The 21,881-nt window shown below is 45.7% G+C and overlaps 1 protein-coding gene across 2 annotated transcripts in view; it reads right to left on the bottom strand.

Annotated features, from left to right (window-relative positions):
- Positions 1–7,005: 7,005 nt before the first annotated feature.
- TBC1D15 (TBC1 domain family member 15) overlaps positions 7,006–21,881 on the bottom strand; it is a 99,195-nt gene continuing 84,319 nt past the window's right edge. For both annotated transcript variants that reach the window (XM_065397586.1, XM_065397587.1), the window contains 3 exons: positions 9,910–10,026; positions 9,176–9,262; positions 7,006–8,373 (listed from right to left, as the gene is read on the bottom strand). In XM_065397586.1, the coding sequence (XP_065253658.1) occupies positions 8,155–8,373; positions 9,176–9,262; positions 9,910–10,026 (423 nt within the window). In that variant the 3' untranslated portion in view covers positions 7,006–8,154. The remainder of the gene's footprint in view (positions 8,374–9,175; positions 9,263–9,909; positions 10,027–21,881) is intronic.

Here is a 21,881-nt window from a genome sequence, read left to right as displayed (position 1 = left end):
ACCATACTATTCAAATCTTGCTGAGAAAGGAGTAACACCTAGCACAGTTCTAAACCACATTGCAGAAGTTCAACATTTCTTCTGCAACCACCAGCTTCGTCATTGGCGGCTAAAAAAGGAGGACTGATACCCTAGCTTTCCAATGGCATTTAGTGGAACTCTCAAAGATTGCCTTTCTGTATTTTCCATAAATGTGTTGAAATATCCATGGATCACAGGACAGTCTTTGATTTAAAGATAGGATTTGTTTTACACAACAAGGACGGAGACTCAATTTACAAAAGCAATTTGAAGGTGGCTTTTCGCAATTCAAGGGGCTTGACAAATTACAGGCTGAAGATATTGTTGTTGCAATTTCAATATGGCTTGATTTAATTAACAAAACACTGGAACCACACAGACACTTCAAATATATGATTCTGAGCCAGCAGGGCTGAATTAAAAAATAACTGTCAGAGCATGAGCCCATATGAAGATACCTGGCATGAGGAAGAATAAGCTTAATCCTAGCTCATGAAACAAACACGAGTTCCTTCTTTTCTACCATTTAACGTCGAAGATCCAGATTTGTATCCCAAATATATATTTGCAAAGGAGGTTTTTCAACAGTTCATTATATCAAAGTGTTGACAATAAGTTCACAGAAGCCAGGATATGTTGAATTCAGAATTGTATACAATTCTGAACACCTTTGCATTCCTTCTAGCCAGCTCAGCATCAATGGAACATGTTTTAGCACACTCAGATTGTTTTTAAATTTTGTAATAAGGATAGGTATTACAAAAGCTAGTAAGTTGGTAAAAGATACTGGTATCTAAGGGCAGGGTGAAGATTGGTAGGCCTACCTAATTATCAGACTGAGAAACTGTATTCTTACATTTTAATGAACAGAAAGGCAACTATTATAATTTGGAAAACGTGTGCCTCTTTAGGTTTGAGAAATACATACGCATACAAGATGAACCACACAATATGCCTTTTAAAAAAAATAAAATCTTTGTGCATTTGGGAGGGATGGGAACCTGTTGCATTGTGCTTTTTCAGTGGCTTTTTCATGAAAGAAAAAAGTCACAAAAACCCTGCATATTACACTTTGGGGACTTTTTTGGGGGGAGGGGTGTCTCATGATACAGAATACATGAGACAATGGCGAAGAACTGAGCAAAGCTTGCCGTGACAGTCTTCCTACTAAAACTTCACAGCTTGTGTGTGGTTTAGCCATATTCCCTATATAACATTACTTTCACAGGGTTATTCATGCAAATATTATAGAAATATATTGTGCAAGGTTCTCAGTATTTTGCTCTAGAACATACTAAAGCAGAACTCAGTTAAGTAATTTGATACTTTTAACTCATGTAATATACTAGAACAAATAAAGCATTAGATTTTCTATTATGTAAAAATAATTACCCAAAAGGCCAATGCTCAAAAGGGAACAAAGGTATCATGATGCTTCCAAGCAATTTCCTGTAAAACAGGAAATTAAAGACTGTGGAGATGCTGAGTTCTGAATTCTTGACTTTTGTTGAATGAGTTTTTTAGTTATTAACTGATGAGAGATAACACACTGATGATATTAAAAACAAAATCTGTACTGATTCAACTAACCCTTTGCCATGTTTGCTCACAACAGGTGTGAGAAGTTTAAACAGGTCTCAAGTCATTGCAATGATTTGCTTTATCTACTGAAGCCTTTTTATGTCAATTTAAGTATTTGCTTTGGACACAGTACCAGCATCATTTATAATAGTAAGATGCTCCAAAGTAGGAGGGGGAAATACTTCCTTTGCCTACTCACTATCAACAATGGCTTTGAGATGAACAATATGTTCTACTCTGGAGAAATCTGATTTCTCCATTGCCCTTCATTACCCATTCAAAACAAAGGGTATGTCTACACTACAGGATTAATTCGAATTTATATAATTCGAATTTAGGAAACCGATTTTATAAATTCGAATGTATTCGGCCACACTAGGCACCATTAATTCGGTGGTGTGCGTCCAAGCTACCATAGTAGCATCGATTTCCAGAGCGTTGCATTGTGGGTAGCTTTTACATAGCTATCCCATAGTTCCCGCAGTCTCCACCCCCCTTGGAATTCTGGGTTGAGACCCCAGTGCATGATGGGGCAAAAAACATTGTCGCAGGTAGTTCTGGGTACAGCCTCCCCCTCCCTCCCTGAAAGCAACGGCAGACAACCATTTCGCGCCTTTTTTCCTGAGTGAACTCTGCAGACTCCATTCTGCATCAAGCATGGATCCCGTTGTGCTCCAGAACGCAGTCTTGAACATTATAAACACCTCGCGCTTTCTCGTGGAGTTTATGCTTACACAGGACCAGAAAAAAGAGGCGAGGAGGAGGAGGAGGCGGCGATTGCAGCGCAGCGACCAGCGTGATGAGGACATGGACACGGACACAGAATTCTCTGAGACCGCGGGCCCCGGTGCTTTGGAGATTATGATGTTAATGGGCCAGGTTATAGGCTTTGAACGCCGATTCTGGGCCCGGGAAACAAGCACAGACTGGTGGGACCGCATAGTGTTGCAGGTGTGGGACGATTCCCAGTGGCTGAGAAACTTTCGCATGCGTAAGGGCACTTTCATGGAACTTTGTGACTTGCTTTCCCCTGCCCTGAAGCGCCAGAATACCAAGATGAGAGCAGCCCTCACAGTTGAGAAGCGAGTGGCGATAGCCCTGTGGAAGCTTGCAACGCCAGACAGCTACCGGTCAGTCGGTAATCAATTTGGAGTGGGCAAATCTACTGTGGGGGCTGCTGTGATGCAAGTAGCCAAAGCAATCACGGAGGTGCTGCTACGAAAGGTAGTGACTCTGGGAAATGTGCAGGTCATAGTGGATGGCTTTGCTGCAATGGGATTCCCTAACTGTGGTGGGGCAATAGATGGAACCCATATTCCTATCTTGGCACCGGAGCACCAGGGTACCCAGTACATAAACCGCAAGGGGTACTTCTCAATGGTGCTGCAAGCACTTGTGGATCACAAGGGACGTTTCACCAACATCCATGTGGGCTGGCCGGGAAGGGTTCATGACGCTCGCGTCTTCAGGAACACCAATCTGTTTAAACGGCTGCAGCAAGGGACTTACTTTCCGGACCAGAAAATAACCGTGGGGGATGTTGAAATGCCAATTGTTATTCTTGGGGACCCAGCCTACCCCTTAATGCCATGGCTCATGAAGCCATACACAGGCAGCCTGGACAGGAGTCAGGAGTTGTTCAACTACAGGCTGAGCAAGTGCAGAATGGTGGTAGAATGTGCATTTGGCCGTTTAAAAGGTCGCTGGCGATCCTTATTGACTCGCTCAGACCTCAGCCAAACCAATATCCCCATTGTTATTACTGCTTGCTGTGTGCTTCACAATCTCTGTGAGAGCAAGGGGGAGACCTTTATGGCAGGGTGGGAGGCTGAGGCAAATCGCCTGGCTGCTGATTACTCGCAGCCAGACACCAGGGCGATTAGAAGAGCACACGATGAAGCGCTGCGCATTAGGGAAGCTTTGAAAACCAGTTTCATGACTGGCCAGGCTACAGTGTGAAATTTATGTTTGTTTATCCTTCCTGAAAACCCGCCCCCTTTATTGACTCATTCTCTGTAAGGAACCCACCCTCCCCCTTCCCCCAGCTTGCTTTCAAAGGAAATAAAGTCACCATTGTTTAAAAATCATTTATTCTTTATGAATTGATTATAAAAAGAGGGAGAGAACCTGAGTGGGGTTTGGGAGGAGGATCAGCGGGAAGGAAAAGCCCAGTAAAAAAAGGTTAAGAAAATGGCAGCCTTTTGCTTGGGCTGTCCACTGGGGTGGAATGGGAGGGTGTACGGAGCCTCCCCCCCCGTGTTCTTACACATCTGGGTGGGGAGGCTATGGAAAATGGTGAGGAGGTAGGGGGGTTATACAGGGGCTGTAGCGGCACAGAACCTGAGTGGGGTTTGGGAGGAGGATCAGCGGGAAGGAAAAGCCCAGTAAAAAAAGGTTAAAAAAATGGCAGCCTTTTGCTTGGGCTGTCCACTGGGGTGGAATGGGTGGGTGTATGGAGCCTCCCCCCCCGTGTTCTTACACGTCTGGGTGTGGAGGCTATGGAACATGGTGAGGAGGTAGGGGGGTTATACAGGGGCTGTAGCGGCACTCGGTTCTCCAGCAGCCGTTCCTGAAGCTCCACCAGACGCCGGAGCATGTCTGTTTGCTCACGCAGCAGCCCCAGCGTTGCTTCCCGACTCCTCTGATCTTCCTGCCGCCACCTCTCATCTCGAGCGTCTCTCCTCTCCTCACGTTGGTCCCTCATGTCCTCACGTTGGTCCCTCCTGTCCTCACGGTCACTGGCTTCTTTCCTATACTTGCAAACCGTCTCCTTCCACTCATTCAGATGAGCTCTTTCATTCCTGGTGGATTGCATGATTTCGGAAAACATCTCTTCTCTCGTTTTTTTTTTACGACGCCTTATCTGGGATAGCCTTCGGGAAGGAGGAGGGAGGCTTGAAACATTTGCACCTGCTGGAGGGAGTGAAAAAAGGAGAGAATTTTTTTAAAAGATACATTTTTCAGAACAATGCTTATACTCTTTCACGGTGTATACTATTCACATTACATAGCACATGTGATTTCTGTGCAAGGTCGCATTTTGCCTCTTAATATTGAGTGCCTGTGGCTTTGCTGCTAGAGATCACAGACGCAGGTCGGGGCAACAGAATTCACCTTGCATGCTGCCATGGTAAGCCACTGTCTTTAGGCTTCTGCGCCCTGCTTTCCCACATACCAAGCAAAGCCCGTTGTGCTGCAGTTTTCCTGTTAGCTTGTTTTCTGCTGCTGAAGGTTAACACCCCCCCCCCCCCCATCCAATTCTCTGGGATGAGTGCTTTATCCCTCCCCCCACCGCCTGGCTGGTATCAGGGAAGATCCCAGCAGGAACCAAACTAACACCCCCCCCCCATCCAATTCTCTGGGATGAGTGCTTTATCCCTCCCCCCACCGCCTGGCTGGTATCAGGGAAGATCCCAGCAGGAACCAAACTAACACCCCCCCCCCACCCGCCATGAATTCTCTGGGATGAGTGCTTTATCCCTCCCCCCACCGCGTGGCTGGTATCAGGGAAGATCCCTGCAGGAACCAAACTAACACCCCCCCCCCACCCGCCATGAATTCTCTGGGATGAGTGCTTTATCCCTCCCCCCACCGCGTGGCTGGTATCAGGGAACATCCCTGCAGGAACCAAACTAACACCCCCCCCCCCACCCGCCATGAATTCTCTGGGATGAGTGCTTTCTCCCTCCCCCCACCGCGTGGCTGGTATCAGGGAAGATCCCTGCAGGAACCAAACTAACACCCCCCCCCCACCCGCCATGAATTCTCTGGGATGAGTGCTTTATCCCTCCCCCCACCGCCTGGCTGGTATCAGGGAAGATCCCTGCTAGCAAAACGCGAAAAGCTCTGGGCCAATCCTCCCCCCCCCCTTGCACTTGGCTAAATGCAGGGAAGGATTTCTTTTCAGCCACAGGCAAACAGCCCAGTAGGAACGGCCACCTCAGTCCCCTTAATTAAATTCCCTTATTTCAACCAGGTTACCCTAAGCGATATCACTCTCCTGAGGATTACACAGCAAGATAAAGAACGGATGTTGCTTGAATGCCAGCAAACACCGGGACCATACGCTGCCAGGCTCTGTCAGGCAATGATACCAGATTACTTGCTACTAGCATGGCGTGGTCAAGTGTCCTACCATGGAGGACGGAATAAGGCTGCACTGCCCAGAAACCTTGTGGCAAGGCTTTTGGAGTACCTCCAGGAGAGCTTCATGGAGATGTCCCTGGAGGATTTCCGCTCCATCCCCAGACATGTTAACAGACTTTTCCAGTAGCTGTACTGGCTGCGAATGCATCCCAAGTGCTCAGGGCAAATTAATCATTAAAAATGCTTGCTTTTAAACCATGTTTTATATTTTAAAAGGTAAACTCACCTGAGGTCCCTTCCATGGGGTCATGGTCTTGGGTGCTGGCTTGGGAGGCTTGGGAGGGTACTTCAGTCAGGGTGAGAAACAGTTCCTGGCTGTTGGGGAGAACGGAGAGCTGGGTGCTCTCTGCCAGCTCGTCCTCCTCCTCCTCCTCTTCCCCTTCCGCGGAATCATCAGGTGTCCCTGATGAGATTATCCCCAGCTCGGAATCCACAGTCAGAGGTGGGGTAGTGGTGGCGGCCCCCCCTAGAAATGCATTTAGCTCAGCGTAGAAGCGGCATGTCCGCGGCTCTGACCCGGAGCGACCGTTTGCCTCCTTTGCTTTTTGATAGGCTTGTCTGAGCTCCTTGACTTTCACGCGGCACTGATCTGTGTCCCTATTGTGGCCTCTCTCCATCATGCCCTTGGAAATTTTTTCATAAGTTTTGGCATTTCGTCTTTTCGAACGCAGTTCAGCTAGCACTGAATCCTCTCCCCATATAGAGATCAAATCCAGTACCTCCTGTACGGTCCATGCTGGTGCTCTTTTTCGATTATCAGCCTGCATGGTTACCTGTGCTGATGAGCTCTCTGTGGTCACCTGTGCTCTCCACGCTGTGCAAACAGGAAATGAAATTCAAATGTTCCCGGGGCTTTTCCTGTCCACCTGGCCAGTGCATGCGAGTTCAGATTGCTGGCCAGAGCGGTCACAATGGTGCACTGTGGGATAGCTCCTGGAGGCCAATAACATCGAATTGCGGCCACACTAACGCTAATTCGAATTGACAAATTCGATTTTGGCGCTACTCCGCTCGTCGGGGTGGAGTACAGAAATCGAATTAAAGGGCCCTTTAATTCGAATTAAATGGCTTCGTTGTGTGGACGGTTCCAGAGTTAATTCGAATTAAAGCCACTAAATCCGAATTAAAGGTGTAGTGTAGACCAGGCCAAAATTTAAGTGACTTGGAAACTGCCATTACCTAGGTCCGATCTTCTACTTGTTTTCTCATATCAACAACCAGACAACTAAGTTTGTTCTCTAAATATGATTTAATTAAAAAACACTAAATTGATTTTGAGGTTTATTTTATAATATGTACATTAGTTGCGAAATAACAATGAATATATTGAATCAGTTATGTTAAATACCACAAGACTTAAGAAAATCATACAGCATGGCATGGTATAAACTCACACTGCCTTTTTCATATACAAAAAAAATGTTTTATTAAGATCATTGTGATTACTATTTTCCAAGAGTTTTGTACCTGCTTTTAAATGTCCCAAAGAGTCTGACATAGAAACAGTTTAAGTAGGAGTTTACTGATCAGTTAATATACTACTAGCAAATTTAATAAACATTATTGGTAAAGATAAACTTCGCAAGAAATTAATTGTAAAATTACACCAGGTGTAGGACTGATCATACCCACAAGAAATAGTAATTATTTAGAAAATAGTTTTCAAAAAGAGCCCAGGTTGAAATTGTTGTGTATTAATTCGGTCAAATTGACTAATGAACAGTCAAGTTTATTCAAATATTGAAAATATGCCTATTTTTAGTATTCACAAATAATTGCTTATGTAGGTAGTATATATATATATGTGTAAGTGAAGAGATGTTAAATGTAAAAAATATATTGTTTATCCATTCCTGGGATACACATAAGTCATAAGTCAAAACGTCCATTTCAAATGTACATTCAAACAGCAAGAAATATTTCTGTAAACATTTGAGAAGGAAAAACCTCTGTTCATTTACAAAATGTTCCTCTTCTGGAAATCACCATCTTTTCAGCATGGAAATGCTGTACAGGAGCTTCAGTTCACCCATTTTGAATCTGATCAAACCAAAGAATCACCAAAGCTCAGAATAGTAAGTCAAAACTCAGCAGATGCATCATTCCCAAATCACCCACCTTGTAACTATTAGCCATTTCCAGTTCATCACCAGAAAAGAAATGCACTTTGCTACAAAAATAGTAAGGAATGTTATTGAAAACAAAAGGCTATTTTGGTAGAAGTAACTACAAAAATAATTAGGTCAGGTCATGTTGTAAAGCTTTAATGCAAGAGCATTACAGTACAGAATTTCTTTCCAAAACCTTAAAGCTTAATCAAACACCAAATTTTAAACATCCACCTCTCAAGTGCTTGAAAAAAAGAGCTGCAGTAAAGTGTCTCTTCAAGAATTTAACCAAGTGTAATTATGTAGGTGTCAATCTTTGGGCACTATGTGTCACAGCCATCTGTTGTGCGTTCTCTCTTGTTCCGTTGGCAGCAGTTACAGGCATTGAGAGATTTTGATATGTTGATGCAGAACGACTCATCACAGTAACACTTTCATCTTCTCCAGTGTCCGAATCTGGTGTTGTAACAGCACTGGTCTCCATCCCCAGGACCTCACCAACTGCTTGAGGCAATTCCTATGAGGAGGAAACATTTATCATTGTATTTTTTATTCTATTAAATAAATTAAATTGAAGAGTTAATTGAAACACATTAGCAAGCATATTACCCTTAATGACTTCTTGAAAGCACTTCTACAAATAAAGTATAATCTGTAGTGAAAATATGTTTAAATATTAATTTTGCATAGGGGTTGATTATTTTCAAAAAAATTGCCAGCTGCTATCTTTGCTCCCTGAAAAGATCTTTAAAGGTGATAGGGAAACCTTTATCCCACAGTCTAAATTATATTCATGTAATTATTATCAGATTAACATTGCTATTCATATTTGCTCTGAACCCAAAGTATAAGTCAAATCAGCCATTATAAATTTCATAACACTGCCTAAAACTTTTTTCCACCAATCTATCAATACCCAACTTTTCAGCACACACCAAAACTAACTCTACGTGCTTTTAGTCCAGTAGGCAGCAGGGTAACAGACTCCCCTCTCATCCCTCCCCACACATCGAAAGTCAACTCACCTGTATACCAGCTAATCTAACCCGAACAAAGTAAAAACAACCTATCCAAGAGCAAAACTCCAGCTTTTTTCACACAGTAAGACACTTTTGATACCCAATGTACGACTCGTGCCTAGACAGGTGTATGAGGCTTTTGTAAATATCTAATCAAAGGCTGACAGCAGATTCCCATCACATCCAAAACCTGAACTATTTCAAAAGGGACTATTTCAAAAGCTATACGTGTATATGAATATGGACAACTATGTATTTTTTTACTTTCTCGAATACTCATATACTTTAAAATAACTTTACCTTGCAATTCATCATCTGGATAGAAATTGCTTCCGCTTTACAGAGTATATCTTCCACATCAATTTTCATAGACAGTTCATTGATATGCTAAAAATATATTCACAAAAAATAAGAATGGCAAATAATAGACTAGAAAAAATATGCTGTTGCATTAAAATAATAATATTCTCCTCTACTGTAAGTGCCACATTGGAGTTTAAGGGGTCAAACCTGCAAAATGCTCAAAACACTGCACATGCATTGATAAACAGGAGCTGAATGTGCTCAATATCTCACAGCAATTGGTCAGCATTTTATAGGATTCTTAAAATGAGTCCATATCAAAGTTCCTTATTCTAATGTAATATACAATAGCATATCACACATCAGGCAACCCTAATTGCCAGAGCTGAAGAGGTAATAATAAATAAATGTATAGAAGATGAAGTAAAAATGATTTAGATTTATGCAACTTCCTAGGCGGTTTAAAAAGAGTAAGTGCTAATATTCTATCTACTAGAGTGACAATATTATTGACACTTATTAACACAACACTAGAGGTTTAACCTCTTAATATAGGTGAAAAATTACTGATCCATAATTATATTTGTTGGGTTGTCTTGCCCCTTAAAGAGTTTTGGAATGAAGTACTCAGGAGACACACTGTACATCTACATCCTTTTTCAGTGTAGAACCAGAAAAGAATCCATTCAAACGGTTAATTTACACTTAAAATTAAGAACCTCAGCAGATACCTTTAGTATTTCATTAAAACCATAACGCTTGTCCATTATTTGCTGCTTTTCAGATTCCAGGATAGCACAACAGATGAGAAGATGAAAATTCTGGCAAGGCAGCTCTGTCCACATTACCTGTTAAAATATTAAAACTGCTTTTGAAATTGGAAAGGAGAATTTATGCCTTTCTTCTGAATATCAAGAAAGACACTGAAGTATAACAACTTTTCACATTTAATAATAATATAGCTTCAGTATGCCTTCTAAGCCTAATGGTTTAATTAAAAAACAAGCTCCTTTTTTAAACCAATTAAATATTCCTATCACTGGCTGAAAAACAGTTAGTGATAAGTAAGTCTAAGTAGTTACATGCTCAGTTCATCAAGACCATCGGTCCGCTGAGGATGTGTACGATGGATACTATCAAGCCCAATGTGCTTTCATGGTCTTACTGATGCCTGCTGGTTGTCCTAGTTCAAGAAAAAAATCTCTTACTCAAACAAGAGGACAGGTAATTGTGTACAAAACATTTATGAATTCTAATTGTTTTACGTGGCTTGACAGGTCTTGGAATAAAGCCTGGAGAATCCAGCAAATTGGCAGAAACGCTTACTGTGCTTTCAAATCTTTACAAAAGGTTCTTATAAGCCAAACTGCCCCTCCATCCTCACCCCACCACTCCAGAACAACAAGCCTGCAAGTCAAAGAGCAGACATGCAAAATAATGGCTTGCTGCTTTGGGTCAAATACCGATCAAAGAAATAACAGAAAAACCCCTTACTGAGTTCAATGGGACCAAGATTTGACTCTTTGAACACAGTACACTTATAAGTATGATGGCTTCATTTTTACATTAGGATTGGCGACTAAAAGAGTAGATTACAACAATTGTTTGAGGGAAGGGGGAAATCAAAAATGAAAGATCCAAACTTGCAAAATCTACTTGCAAGATTAGTCCTTATTCAAATGAGCAAAACCACCAAAGTTAATGGGACCTACTCCCTTAGCAAAGATTACAAACACGAATAAGAGTTCAGGAAATCAGGCTTTTTTTAGATATGACATGGTGAAGGGGGAGAGGAAGGTTTGCATAAAATAAGGTTCTGAAGTTGCTGCTTTCCAAAAGGCCCGCACAGGTTTATTTCCCCCCCAAAAAGAGTATTTCACTTTTATAAGAGGCATTAGAGTGGGTCATCACTGCAAAACCAAAGAAAGAGGGATGCTTTGAGGAAAAGGAAACTGAATGGCAAGTAAGATCAGGAAGGACATTCCAGGCACAGATGCAGCATGGGGGAAAGTGCAGAGACGGTTTTGTAGAACAGAGTATACAAGTGTATGTGAACAATTATGATCAGATTTTTTAATTTAAGCCAATCTCTTTGGTAGTTTCTGTAGCAATCAAGCATTCAATATTTTTCCATTATATCAGCCATCTTGCATTCTTACATGAATATTTAATAAAAGAGGATATTTTCTAACTAGAAAACTTAACTGAATATCCTTCAGGGAACAGTACAGAAATGGTTAATCAAAGACATCTTCTGTGCCAGGTATTTTTCCCCATATACATACAAGCATGATGGCGATCAATAATACAGTCAAGCAATATTCTTAACATGTTTGAATGAAAGAGTGGCCTTCCTGACAACACCTTACTGCATTTTTACTTTTACTAGTGAAACTTAAAGCATTTTACAAACATTAACTAATCAATCCTCAACACCCCCTTTGCGGAAAAATTGAGGCAGAATGATTAAGTGACTTGGCCCAGGTCACAGTGATTCAGAGGTAGATCCAAGATGACAAACACAGGAGTTCCTGATTCAGAGGTCCAAAATCAACCCACCAGACTATGCTATCCAAAGACTGCTTGGATTCTGTATGTCTAGACTGAGCTCTTCATGTTCTAGAAAGACAACTTTTTAAAAAACTGAAGCAAAAAAACCTGAAAACTACGCTAACCATACAAAGACTACTACCTAAAAATCTAGAGCTGGAGGCTATACAATTATATAGAATTCATTACTTGTATTAAAGTACTGCCTCGTAACCCCAGCTCAGACCAATGTCACATTGTGCCTGTATGTCCAGTGGCGGATTTAGAGTTAGTGGGGCCCTGTGCGCAGATCATTTTTGGGCCCCCCCACTTGGGACCCAGCCAAGAAAAAGAACATTCTCTTATCTACCTCCCCCCCCCCGTTTTTCATTTTTTTTCTTCATCCTCCTATAAGTAATGGGAAGTAAATGAAAATGAAGTGAGGTACCTTGATGGGGCAGGGGATTGGGGTGCAGGAGGGGCCGTGGGGGTCAGGCTCTGGGAGGAAGTTTGGGTGCGGGCTCAGTGGTTTGAGCATTGGCCTGCTAAACTCAGGGTTGTGAGTTCAATCCTTGAGGGGGCCACTTAGGGATCTGGGGCAAAAATCAGTACTTGGTCCTGCTAGTGAAGGCAGGGTGCTGGACTTAATGGCCTCTTGGGGTCCCTTCCAAGGGTGGTGGGGGGAGGGATAGCTCAGTGGTTTGAGCATTGGCCTGCTAAACCCAGGGTTGTGAGTTCAAAAATTTGTCTGGGGATTGGTCCTGCTTTGAGTAGGGGGTTGGACTAGATTACCTCCTGAGGTCCCTTCCAACCCTGATTTTCTATATATTCCAAAAATATCCTTTTGCTGTATTACAGAAAAAACAAGTGATTTTTTACTACAATAACTTAGATGACTAGAGAAAAACACACAAGAGTTCTGTGTCTGAGATTTTCCCAATCTACATTTAGAAAGTAAATGTTTTCATTTAGGTATAAGCAGCAGTACTCTCAGCAACAGTCAGGAGTCCAATTTTGTACAACTCTCAGAGCAAACAAAGGCAGCCTCAAAAGTGTTCATCGTGCTAAGAGTCAGCAGAACAAGCAAAGGATGTGATGTTCTGCTCCTCTGATACCAGCAACTGCTTCATTCTCTGGAGTGCAGTAATTCTGATCTCGCCAAAGAACTCTGCAGCAATCCATTTATATTAAATTTTTTTCTCCATGTCTTTGGAGACCAATTATCCCATTTTCTTTCTTCATGCAGTTTATGGGAACCCACTGGGCCCTAGGAATTGAAGGCTTACAAACTGTCACTTTTCCGGGATCCTCTCCTGAGAAACTGTCAATGGACAAAGGCCATGTTCTACACTGTACACCTTTTGCAGTGGCATGTAGGATATGTGTAGCTACACACTGCAATGAAAAGCAGGTGGCAATGAAAGTCCTCAATTTAAATCATGATTGATTCAGAGCACTCAGATTTGAAGGTAACTATTTCCACCTCGCACTAAAATAGGATCATACGTAGTTCGCTGAAGTCAGTTCTGACCATTCCTAACTCATGTTCCCATTTGGAGTGGGATCAACACTTAGTTTTCACCACCTCTGGCACTAGTAGCCAACCACTTCTAGTGACAGTGTTGTAGGTTTTTTCCTAACTAGATGATTTGTTGTTCAAAGGAAATTCCCCTCAAGGAATGTGTTTAAAATTCTAAGTTAACTGCTCTATTTCAGTGTCTAGGGCAACCAAAATAAATTCATCTTCTAGTCAACAAATAATGTTTACAATAATCACCCTCGAATCCCAGTGTATCAGTCCTTCTGACTTTTCCTGGAGTTCTAGGAAGCAGCCTTGATTGCAAGAAGATTTCAGCTAGAGACAGGTTACTTTTTACTACTTTCTTTATTATTTATTCTTATTTAACAGCCTCATGTACCTCCGTGACTCCCTTTGAAAAGATCAGTACTGGGTGAGCGCATCCTAAATTTATGCACACCCAACACCCTGGGACTATAAGGTACAAGTTGATTTAGTAGTATCTTCCTCACAGGGATGCTAGCCACCCCCAGCTTATAGGAGGACAGGATAAGAAGCCCATCTGGTAAAAACGGGGGGAGGAGGGGGTTGGAAGCTAAAAGAGGGCATTTTGGGTATCAGGTTGCCGCTGCAGAGCTCTCTTCCCATAAACCACAGGAAAAGAGGTCCAAGTTCTCAAAGGCTAGGTCTACACTACCCGCCTGAATCAGCGGGTAGAAATCGATCTCTTGGGGATCGACTTATCGCGTCTCGTCAGGACGCAACCACCAATCCCCGAATCGACGCGCTTACTCCACCAGCGGAGGTGGGAGTAAGCGCCGTCGACTGGGAGCCGCGGCAGTCGATTTTGCCGCCGTCCTCACAACAGGGTAAGTCGGATCCGATACGTCGAATTCAGCTACGCTATTCGCGTAGCTGAATTTGCGTATCTTAAATCGACCCCCCGCTGTAGTGAGGATGTAGCCATAGACAACACAACTACCACATACGTGTTCTCCTTTCCTTTGTCAGGAATTGGAACAATGATACAGAAAAATGGAGCTTCCCTAAGTGGTTTCTGAATTTTATCTGAATGTAATCATGTCTTCCAGTTAGTTTGGGATGTTTGTTTGTTTAATACACAAAGCAGCACAGCAATTCTGAGATACGTTATGCAGAGCACCAAATCCTTTGCATCAAAGAGTATTATGCAAAAACACCAAACCCTTCTGGAAATCATCCTAGTTGGAGGTTTTTGGCAAAAAGTCTAAGGTGAAGCAATTTCTGCCCCAAGATTATTTAAATAATTGAAGTTTTACATTTAAATCAGCACTAGAGACACATGAAGCTCATTCTGCCAGAACAGCAACCACTTCCAAGATTTATCTCTGCAAATGTATTTATCATAGATCTTTGTCAGATTGCTGCTCAACTCACTTTTACTCAATATTACTATTTCATTAACTGAAGCCAAAGTGAATGCTCATTTCAGTGAAGTAATCCTCCACTGTTTAATCAGCTAACCACTTTTCAAGTAGTATTCCTGAGGAATGTTGCCACTTGTTCATCTCTTGTCGTGTAGATCTGCATAGGTAATTTCAGGTTGGGGAAAAATTACTTGCATATGGAATTCTCTAAACATATTTTCTTTGCACAGCCACACTGATCTCCTTTCCTTCCCTACTTCTTCAGATTTGTAGAACTAGTTTAGAAGAGGCAGGGAGGAACCAAAGGTGGTTATGGGCTAGTACCTTTTATAACCATGTTGGAACATCTGAACTGTAGGACAGTGTTTACATTACTTTAAAATGGCTCTGATAATAAAGCCTAGCAAATGACTCTTACAGTGGGAAAGTGAAGAGGCAATATATTTTGAGAGCTCAGTACTGGTAAGTAATCTTTCATTGTTGTTTGAATTTTTTATTATTACAAACAGATTAATATGTTATTTCCAGCAAGACTGTCTCAAATCCCTAAAGTTCCACTTTAGCTAATATCTTGCAAGCTATATTTAATGAGATGGGCATATAGTACTACATTTATCTCTTCTCAGTCTCAAGTGTTATAAGTGCACTCCTGTGAGAAGCAAGCAGTAAACCCTCTTGAAGGCTGTACTGTACATTACAAAAAAATGCTTCCTCTATTTTCCTTCAAACGTTTGAAAATTTCAGTTGATAAGTCATTTAACACGCCTGTCTTTCTACAACTTAAATCAATTTATTACCAATTCCAGAGCTGCAACTGATTGACCTAAATTATCTTTCTGGGAACTTAATTACCTTAGCAAATGTATTTTTCAGAAAAATTCATCTAGTTGGCATTTGGCAGTGTGACTGACTGTTCTTTTCTGATACAGATTTTCATTTAAAGATATAAAATATTTCATTGACATTATGAGTGGCTCTACTCAAACTTTTTTCTACAGGTCACAGCATGTCCATTTTATAGTTATTTTGCTTGTTTTTCTATAAATTAAGTTTCCCTGCCTTTTCTCCCAATTCCAAATTCATGCTTTAATACAAATAATGAAAACAGTTTAGATTTTCTATCCTTACAGGCCTCAGGTCTAGTTTTCATCAGTTGTGCTAATAATTATTAATGAAGCAGAAACTTTAAGGAACCTAGGAGGGAAGCACTTAGAAGTCCTGAGGAAATTCCTCTGCAGAACATCCAGGGCTGAAAAGAACCAGAAGGGAGCTCCATAATAAAATTCCCATCACACCCCTTTTGGACAAACTCAAATAGAGTGAAGAATTCCTAGTTCCAGTCATCTCTGCCCAAGTATCAAAGAGGAACATTGCCCATGTTTTGCAATACCTTTAAATGATGGTGACCTGGAAAAGACCTTGTTTGAAAGGCCATGATCTTGTATTACTGCCACTGGGTGCCAATCTCTATGGCAAATGTTTGCTTGGTGGTGTTCTCAATTATCCCATCACCAATGAGCCAAACCTCACATTAAGAGATGGGTAGATTTCCTTTAGCCTTCATTAGGCAAGACAGATGGCAGTTTGACTGGGCCAGCCTAATGTGCAACTTAGTTTTCCTGGTTTCCCTGGTCCTGACAAATAGCAGAAACAGTTTTGATGCTTTCTGTAACAATGCTTTGCTTTTCAGGACTTTCTTATTGGTTGACATAGACTGTTAGCACTATGCTATTGATAAAGAGACTTAACTGACAAAGAACAGTTTGAGACTTCTCAGGGATAGCACAGGAGTGGCTCATCTATTACAGATCAAGTGCAGCAGCTGCCTCTGCGTCTTCTCTTCTCAGGACTCGTACCATCTTGCCCGACAGTTGGGGCAAGAAGACTCCGCACGTCAGCCGGACTGATCGGAGCTCTTCGACGTTCATATGCAACCGTGCTTTGTCTGGGGATCACATCCCCTGAGTCCAGAGGACACCGATATGCACCCCCAAGCCAAGGTCTAAGGTGTCCAACACCAACTCGATGGAGTGTAGAGGGTTGCCGAATGGAACCGCCTCCAGGATTGTCCTGTGGTCGGTCCACCACTGTAGCGAGGTAAGTATTGCCTGGGGAATGTAACAATCTTTTCCAGGGGGTCTCTGGACTGGGAATAGATCGTCGCTAGCAGCGAGCAGCGGTCGGCAAACAGGGCGGCTAACAGGGGAGTTTAAGTGGGAGTGAGTCTCATTGGAGGAGAAGGTATCTGTACTTGCGTCTGTCTTTGTGGTGCTTGTATGTGTAGAGGCCTGTAGGGGCAGTGTGCTGAGCCCCGAGCCCTGATTAGGGGGCGGAGCCTGGCTGATTAGGGGACCTATAAAAGAGGCCTCCCAGCCAGGCAGCGAGCAGCGGTCGGCAAACAGGGCGGCTAACAGGGGAGTTTAAGTGGGAGTGAGTCTCATTGGAGGAGAAGGTATCTGTACTTGCGTCTGTCTTTGTGGTGCTTGTATGTGTAGAGGCCTGTAGGGGCAGTGTGCTGAGCCCCGAGCCCTGATTAGGGGGCGGAGCCTGGCTGATTAGGGGACCTATAAAAGAGGCCTCCCAGCCAGGCAGCGAGCAGCTAGCAGCGGTCGGCAAACAGGGCGGCTAACAGGGGAGTTTAAGTGGGAGTGAGTCTCATTGGAGGAGAAGGTATCTGTACTTGCGTCTGTCTTTGTGGTGCTTGTATGTGTAGAGGCCTGTAGGGGCAGTGTGCTGAGCCCCGAGCCCTGATTAGGGGGCGGAGCCTGGCTGATTAGGGGACCTATAAAAGAGGCCTCCCAGCCAGGCAGCGAGCAGCTAGCAGCGGTCGGCAAACAGGGCGGCTAACAGGGGAGTTTAAGTGGGAGTGAGTCTCATTGGAGGAGAAGGTATCTGTACTTGCGTCTGTCTTTGTGGTGCTTGTATGTGTAGAGGCCTGTAGGGGCAGTGTGCTGAGCCCCGAGCCCTGATTAGGGGGCGGAGCCTGGCTGATTAGGGGACCTATAAAAGAGGCCTCCCAGCCAGGCAGCGAGCAGCTAGCAGCGAGCAGCGGTCGGCAAACAGGGCGGCTAACAGGGGAGTTTAAGTGGGAGTGAGTCTCATTGGAGGAGAAGGTATCTGTACTTGCGTCTGTCTTTGTGGTGCTTGTATGTGTAGAGGCCTGTAGGGGCAGTGTGCTGAGCCCCGAGCCCTGATTAGGGGACCTATAAAAGAGGCCTCCCAGCCAGGCAGCGAGCAGCTAGCAGCGAGCAGCGGTCGGCAAACAGGGCGGCTAACAGGGGAGTTTAAGTGGGAGTGAGTCTCATTGGAGGAGAAGGTATCTGTACTTGCGTCTGTCTTTGTGGTGCTTGTATGTGTAGAGGCCTGTAGGGGCAGTGTGCTGAGCCCCGAGCCCTGATTAGGGGGCGGAGCCTGGCTGATTAGGGGACCTATAAAAGAGGCCTCCCAGCCAGGCAGCGAGCAGCTAGCAGCGGTCGGCAAACAGGGCGGCTAACAGGGGAGTTTAAGTGGGAGTGAGTCTCATTGGAGGAGAAGGTATCTGTACTTGCGTCTGTCTTTGTGGTGCTTGTATGTGTAGAGGCCTGTAGGGGCAGTGTGCTGAGCCCCGAGCCCTGATTAGGGGGCGGAGCCTGGCTGATTAGGGGACCTATAAAAGAGGCCTCCCAGCCAGGCAGCGAGCAGCTAGCAGCGGTCGGCAAACAGGGCGGCTAACAGGGGAGTTTAAGTGGGAGTGAGTCTCATTGGAGGAGAAGGTATCTGTACTTGCGTCTGTCTTTGTGGTGCTTGTATGTGTAGAGGCCTGTAGGGGCAGTGTGCTGAGCCCCGAGCCCTGATTAGGGGGCGGAGCCTGGCTGATTAGGGGACCTATAAAAGAGGCCTCCCAGCCAGGCAGCGAGCAGCGAGCAGCGGTCGGCAAACAGGGCGGCTAACAGGGGAGTTTAAGTGGGAGTGAGTCTCATTGGAGGAGAAGGTATCTGTACTTGCGTCTGTCTTTGTGGTGCTTGTATGTGTAGAGGCCTGTAGGGGCAGTGTGCTGAGCCCCGAGCCCTGATTAGGGGACCTATAAAAGAGGCCTCCCAGCCAGGCAGCGAGCAGCTAGCAGCGAGCAGCGGTCGGCAAACAGGGCGGCTAACAGGGGAGTTTAAGTGGGAGTGAGTCTCATTGGAGGAGAAGGTATCTGTACTTGCGTCTGTCTTTGTGGTGCTTGTATGTGTAGAGGCCTGTAGGGGCAGTGTGCTGAGCCCCGAGCCCTGATTAGGGGGCGGAGCCTGGCTGATTAGGGGACCTATAAAAGAGGCCTCCCAGCCAGGCAGCGAGCAGCGGTCGGCAAACAGGGCGGCTAACAGGGGAGTTTAAGTGGGAGTGAGTCTCATTGGAGGAGAAGGTATCTGTACTTGCGTCTGTCTTTGTGGTGCTTGTATGTGTAGAGGCCTGTAGGGGCAGTGTGCTGAGCCCCGAGCCCTGATTAGGGGGCGGAGCCTGGCTGATTAGGGGACCTATAAAAGAGGCCTCCCAGCCAGGCAGCGAGCAGCTAGCAGCGAGCAGCGGTCGGCAAACAGGGCGGCTAACAGGGGAGTTTAAGTGGGAGTGAGTCTCATTGGAGGAGAAGGTATCTGTACTTGCGTCTGTCTTTGTGGTGCTTGTATGTGTAGAGGCCTGTAGGGGCAGTGTGCTGAGCCCCGAGCCCTGATTAGGGGGCGGAGCCTGGCTGATTAGGGGACCTATAAAAGAGGCCTCCCAGCCAGGCAGCGAGCAGCTAGCGGCAAACAGGGCGGCTAACAGGGGAGTTTAAGTGGGAGTGAGTCTCATTGGAGGAGAAGGTATCTGTACTTGCGTCTGTCTTTGTGGTGCTTGTATGTGTAGAGGCCTGTAGGGGCAGTGTGCTGAGCCCCGAGCCCTGATTAGGGGGCGGAGCCTGGCTGATTAGGGGACCTATAAAAGAGGCCTCCCAGCCAGGCAGCGAGCAGCTAGCAGCGAGCAGCGGTCGGCAAACAGGGCGGCTAACAGGGGAGTTTAAGTGGGAGTGAGTCTCATTGGAGGAGAAGGTATCTGTACTTGCGTCTGTCTTTGTGGTGCTTGTATGTGTAGAGGCCTGTAGGGGCAGTGTGCTGAGCCCCGAGCCCTGATTAGGGGGCGGAGCCTGGCTGATTAGGGGACCTATAAAAGAGGCCTCCCAGCCAGGCAGCGAGCAGCGGTCGGCAAACAGGGCGGCTAACAGGGGAGTTTAAGTGGGAGTGAGTCTCATTGGAGGAGAAGGTATCTGTACTTGCGTCTGTCTTTGTGGTGCTTGTATGTGTAGAGGCCTGTAGGGGCAGTGTGCTGAGCCCCGAGCCCTGATTAGGGGGCGGAGCCTGGCTGATTAGGGGACCTATAAAAGAGGCCTCCCAGCCAGGCAGCGAGCAGCTAGCAGCGGTCGGCAAACAGGGCGGCTAACAGGGGAGTTTAAGTGGGAGTGAGTCTCATTGGAGGAGAAGGTATCTGTACTTGCGTCTGTCTTTGTGGTGCTTGTATGTGTAGAGGCCTGTAGGGGCAGTGTGCTGAGCCCCGAGCCCTGATTAGGGGGCGGAGCCTGGCTGATTAGGGGACCTATAAAAGAGGCCTCCCAGCCAGGCAGCGAGCAGCGAGCAGCGGTCGGCAAACAGGGCGGCTAACAGGGGAGTTTAAGTGGGAGTGAGTCTCATTGGAGGAGAAGGTATCTGTACTTGCGTCTGTCTTTGTGGTGCTTGTATGTGTAGAGGCCTGTAGGGGCAGTGTGCTGAGCCCCGAGCCCTGATTAGGGGACCTATAAAAGAGGCCTCCCAGCCAGGCAGCGAGCAGCTAGCAGCGAGCAGCGGTCGGCAAACAGGGCGGCTAACAGGGGAGTTTAAGTGGGAGTGAGTCTCATTGGAGGAGAAGGTATCTGTACTTGCGTCTGTCTTTGTGGTGCTTGTATGTGTAGAGGCCTGTAGGGGCAGTGTGCTGAGCCCCGAGCCCTGATTAGGGGACCTATAAAAGAGGCCTCCCAGCCAGGCAGCGAGCAGCTAGCAGCGAGCAGCGGTCGGCAAACAGGGCGGCTAACAGGGGAGTTTAAGTGGGAGTGAGTCTCATTGGAGGAGAAGGTATCTGTACTTGCGTCTGTCTTTGTGGTGCTTGTATGTGTAGAGGCCTGTAGGGGCAGTGTGCTGAGCCCCGAGCCCTGATTAGGGGACCTATAAAAGAGGCCTCCCAGCCAGGCAGCGAGCAGCTAGCAGCGAGCAGCGGTCGGCAAACAGGGCGGCTAACAGGGGAGTTTAAGTGGGAGTGAGTCTCATTGGAGGAGAAGGTATCTGTACTTGCGTCTGTCTTTGTGGTGCTTGTATGTGTAGAGGCCTGTAGGGGCAGTGTGCTGAGCCCCGAGCCCTGATTAGGGGGCGGAGCCTGGCTGATTAGGGGACCTATAAAAGAGGCCTCCCAGCCAGGCAGCGAGCAGCTAGCAGCGAGCAGCGGTCGGCAAACAGGGCGGCTAACAGGGGAGTTTAAGTGGGAGTGAGTCTCATTGGAGGAGAAGGTATCTGTACTTGCGTCTGTCTTTGTGGTGCTTGTATGTGTAGAGGCCTGTAGGGGCAGTGTGCTGAGCCCCGAGCCCTGATTAGGGGGCGGAGCCTGGCTGATTAGGGGACCTATAAAAGAGGCCTCCCAGCCAGGCAGCGAGCAGCTAGCAGCGGTCGGCAAACAGGGCGGCTAACAGGGGAGTTTAAGTGGGAGTGAGTCTCATTGGAGGAGAAGGTATCTGTACTTGCGTCTGTCTTTGTGGTGCTTGTATGTGTAGAGGCCTGTAGGGGCAGTGTGCTGAGCCCCGAGCCCTGATTAGGGGGCGGAGCCTGGCTGATTAGGGGACCTATAAAAGAGGCCTCCCAGCCAGGCAGCGAGCAGCTAGCAGCGAGCAGCGGTCGGCAAACAGGGCGGCTAACAGGGGAGTTTAAGTGGGAGTGAGTCTCATTGGAGGAGAAGGTATCTGTACTTGCGTCTGTCTTTGTGGTGCTTGTATGTGTAGAGGCCTGTAGGGGCAGTGTGCTGAGCCCCGAGCCCTGATTAGGGGGCGGAGCCTGGCTGATTAGGGGACCTATAAAAGAGGCCTCCCAGCCAGGCAGCGAGCAGCGGTCGGCAAACAGGGCGGCTAACAGGGGAGTTTAAGTGGGAGTGAGTCGCATTGGAGGAGAAGGTATCTGTACTTGCGTCTGTCTTTGTGGTGCTTGTATGTGTAGAGGCCTGTAGGGGCAGTGTGCTGAGC

Source organism: Emys orbicularis, chromosome 1 (genome assembly GCF_028017835.1).
Source record: "Emys orbicularis isolate rEmyOrb1 chromosome 1, rEmyOrb1.hap1, whole genome shotgun sequence".
NCBI classification, from domain to species: Eukaryota; Metazoa; Chordata; order Testudines; family Emydidae; genus Emys; species Emys orbicularis.
Note: the sequence above shows the minus strand (reverse complement) of the source record. Positions and strands in the feature narration are given on the sequence as shown.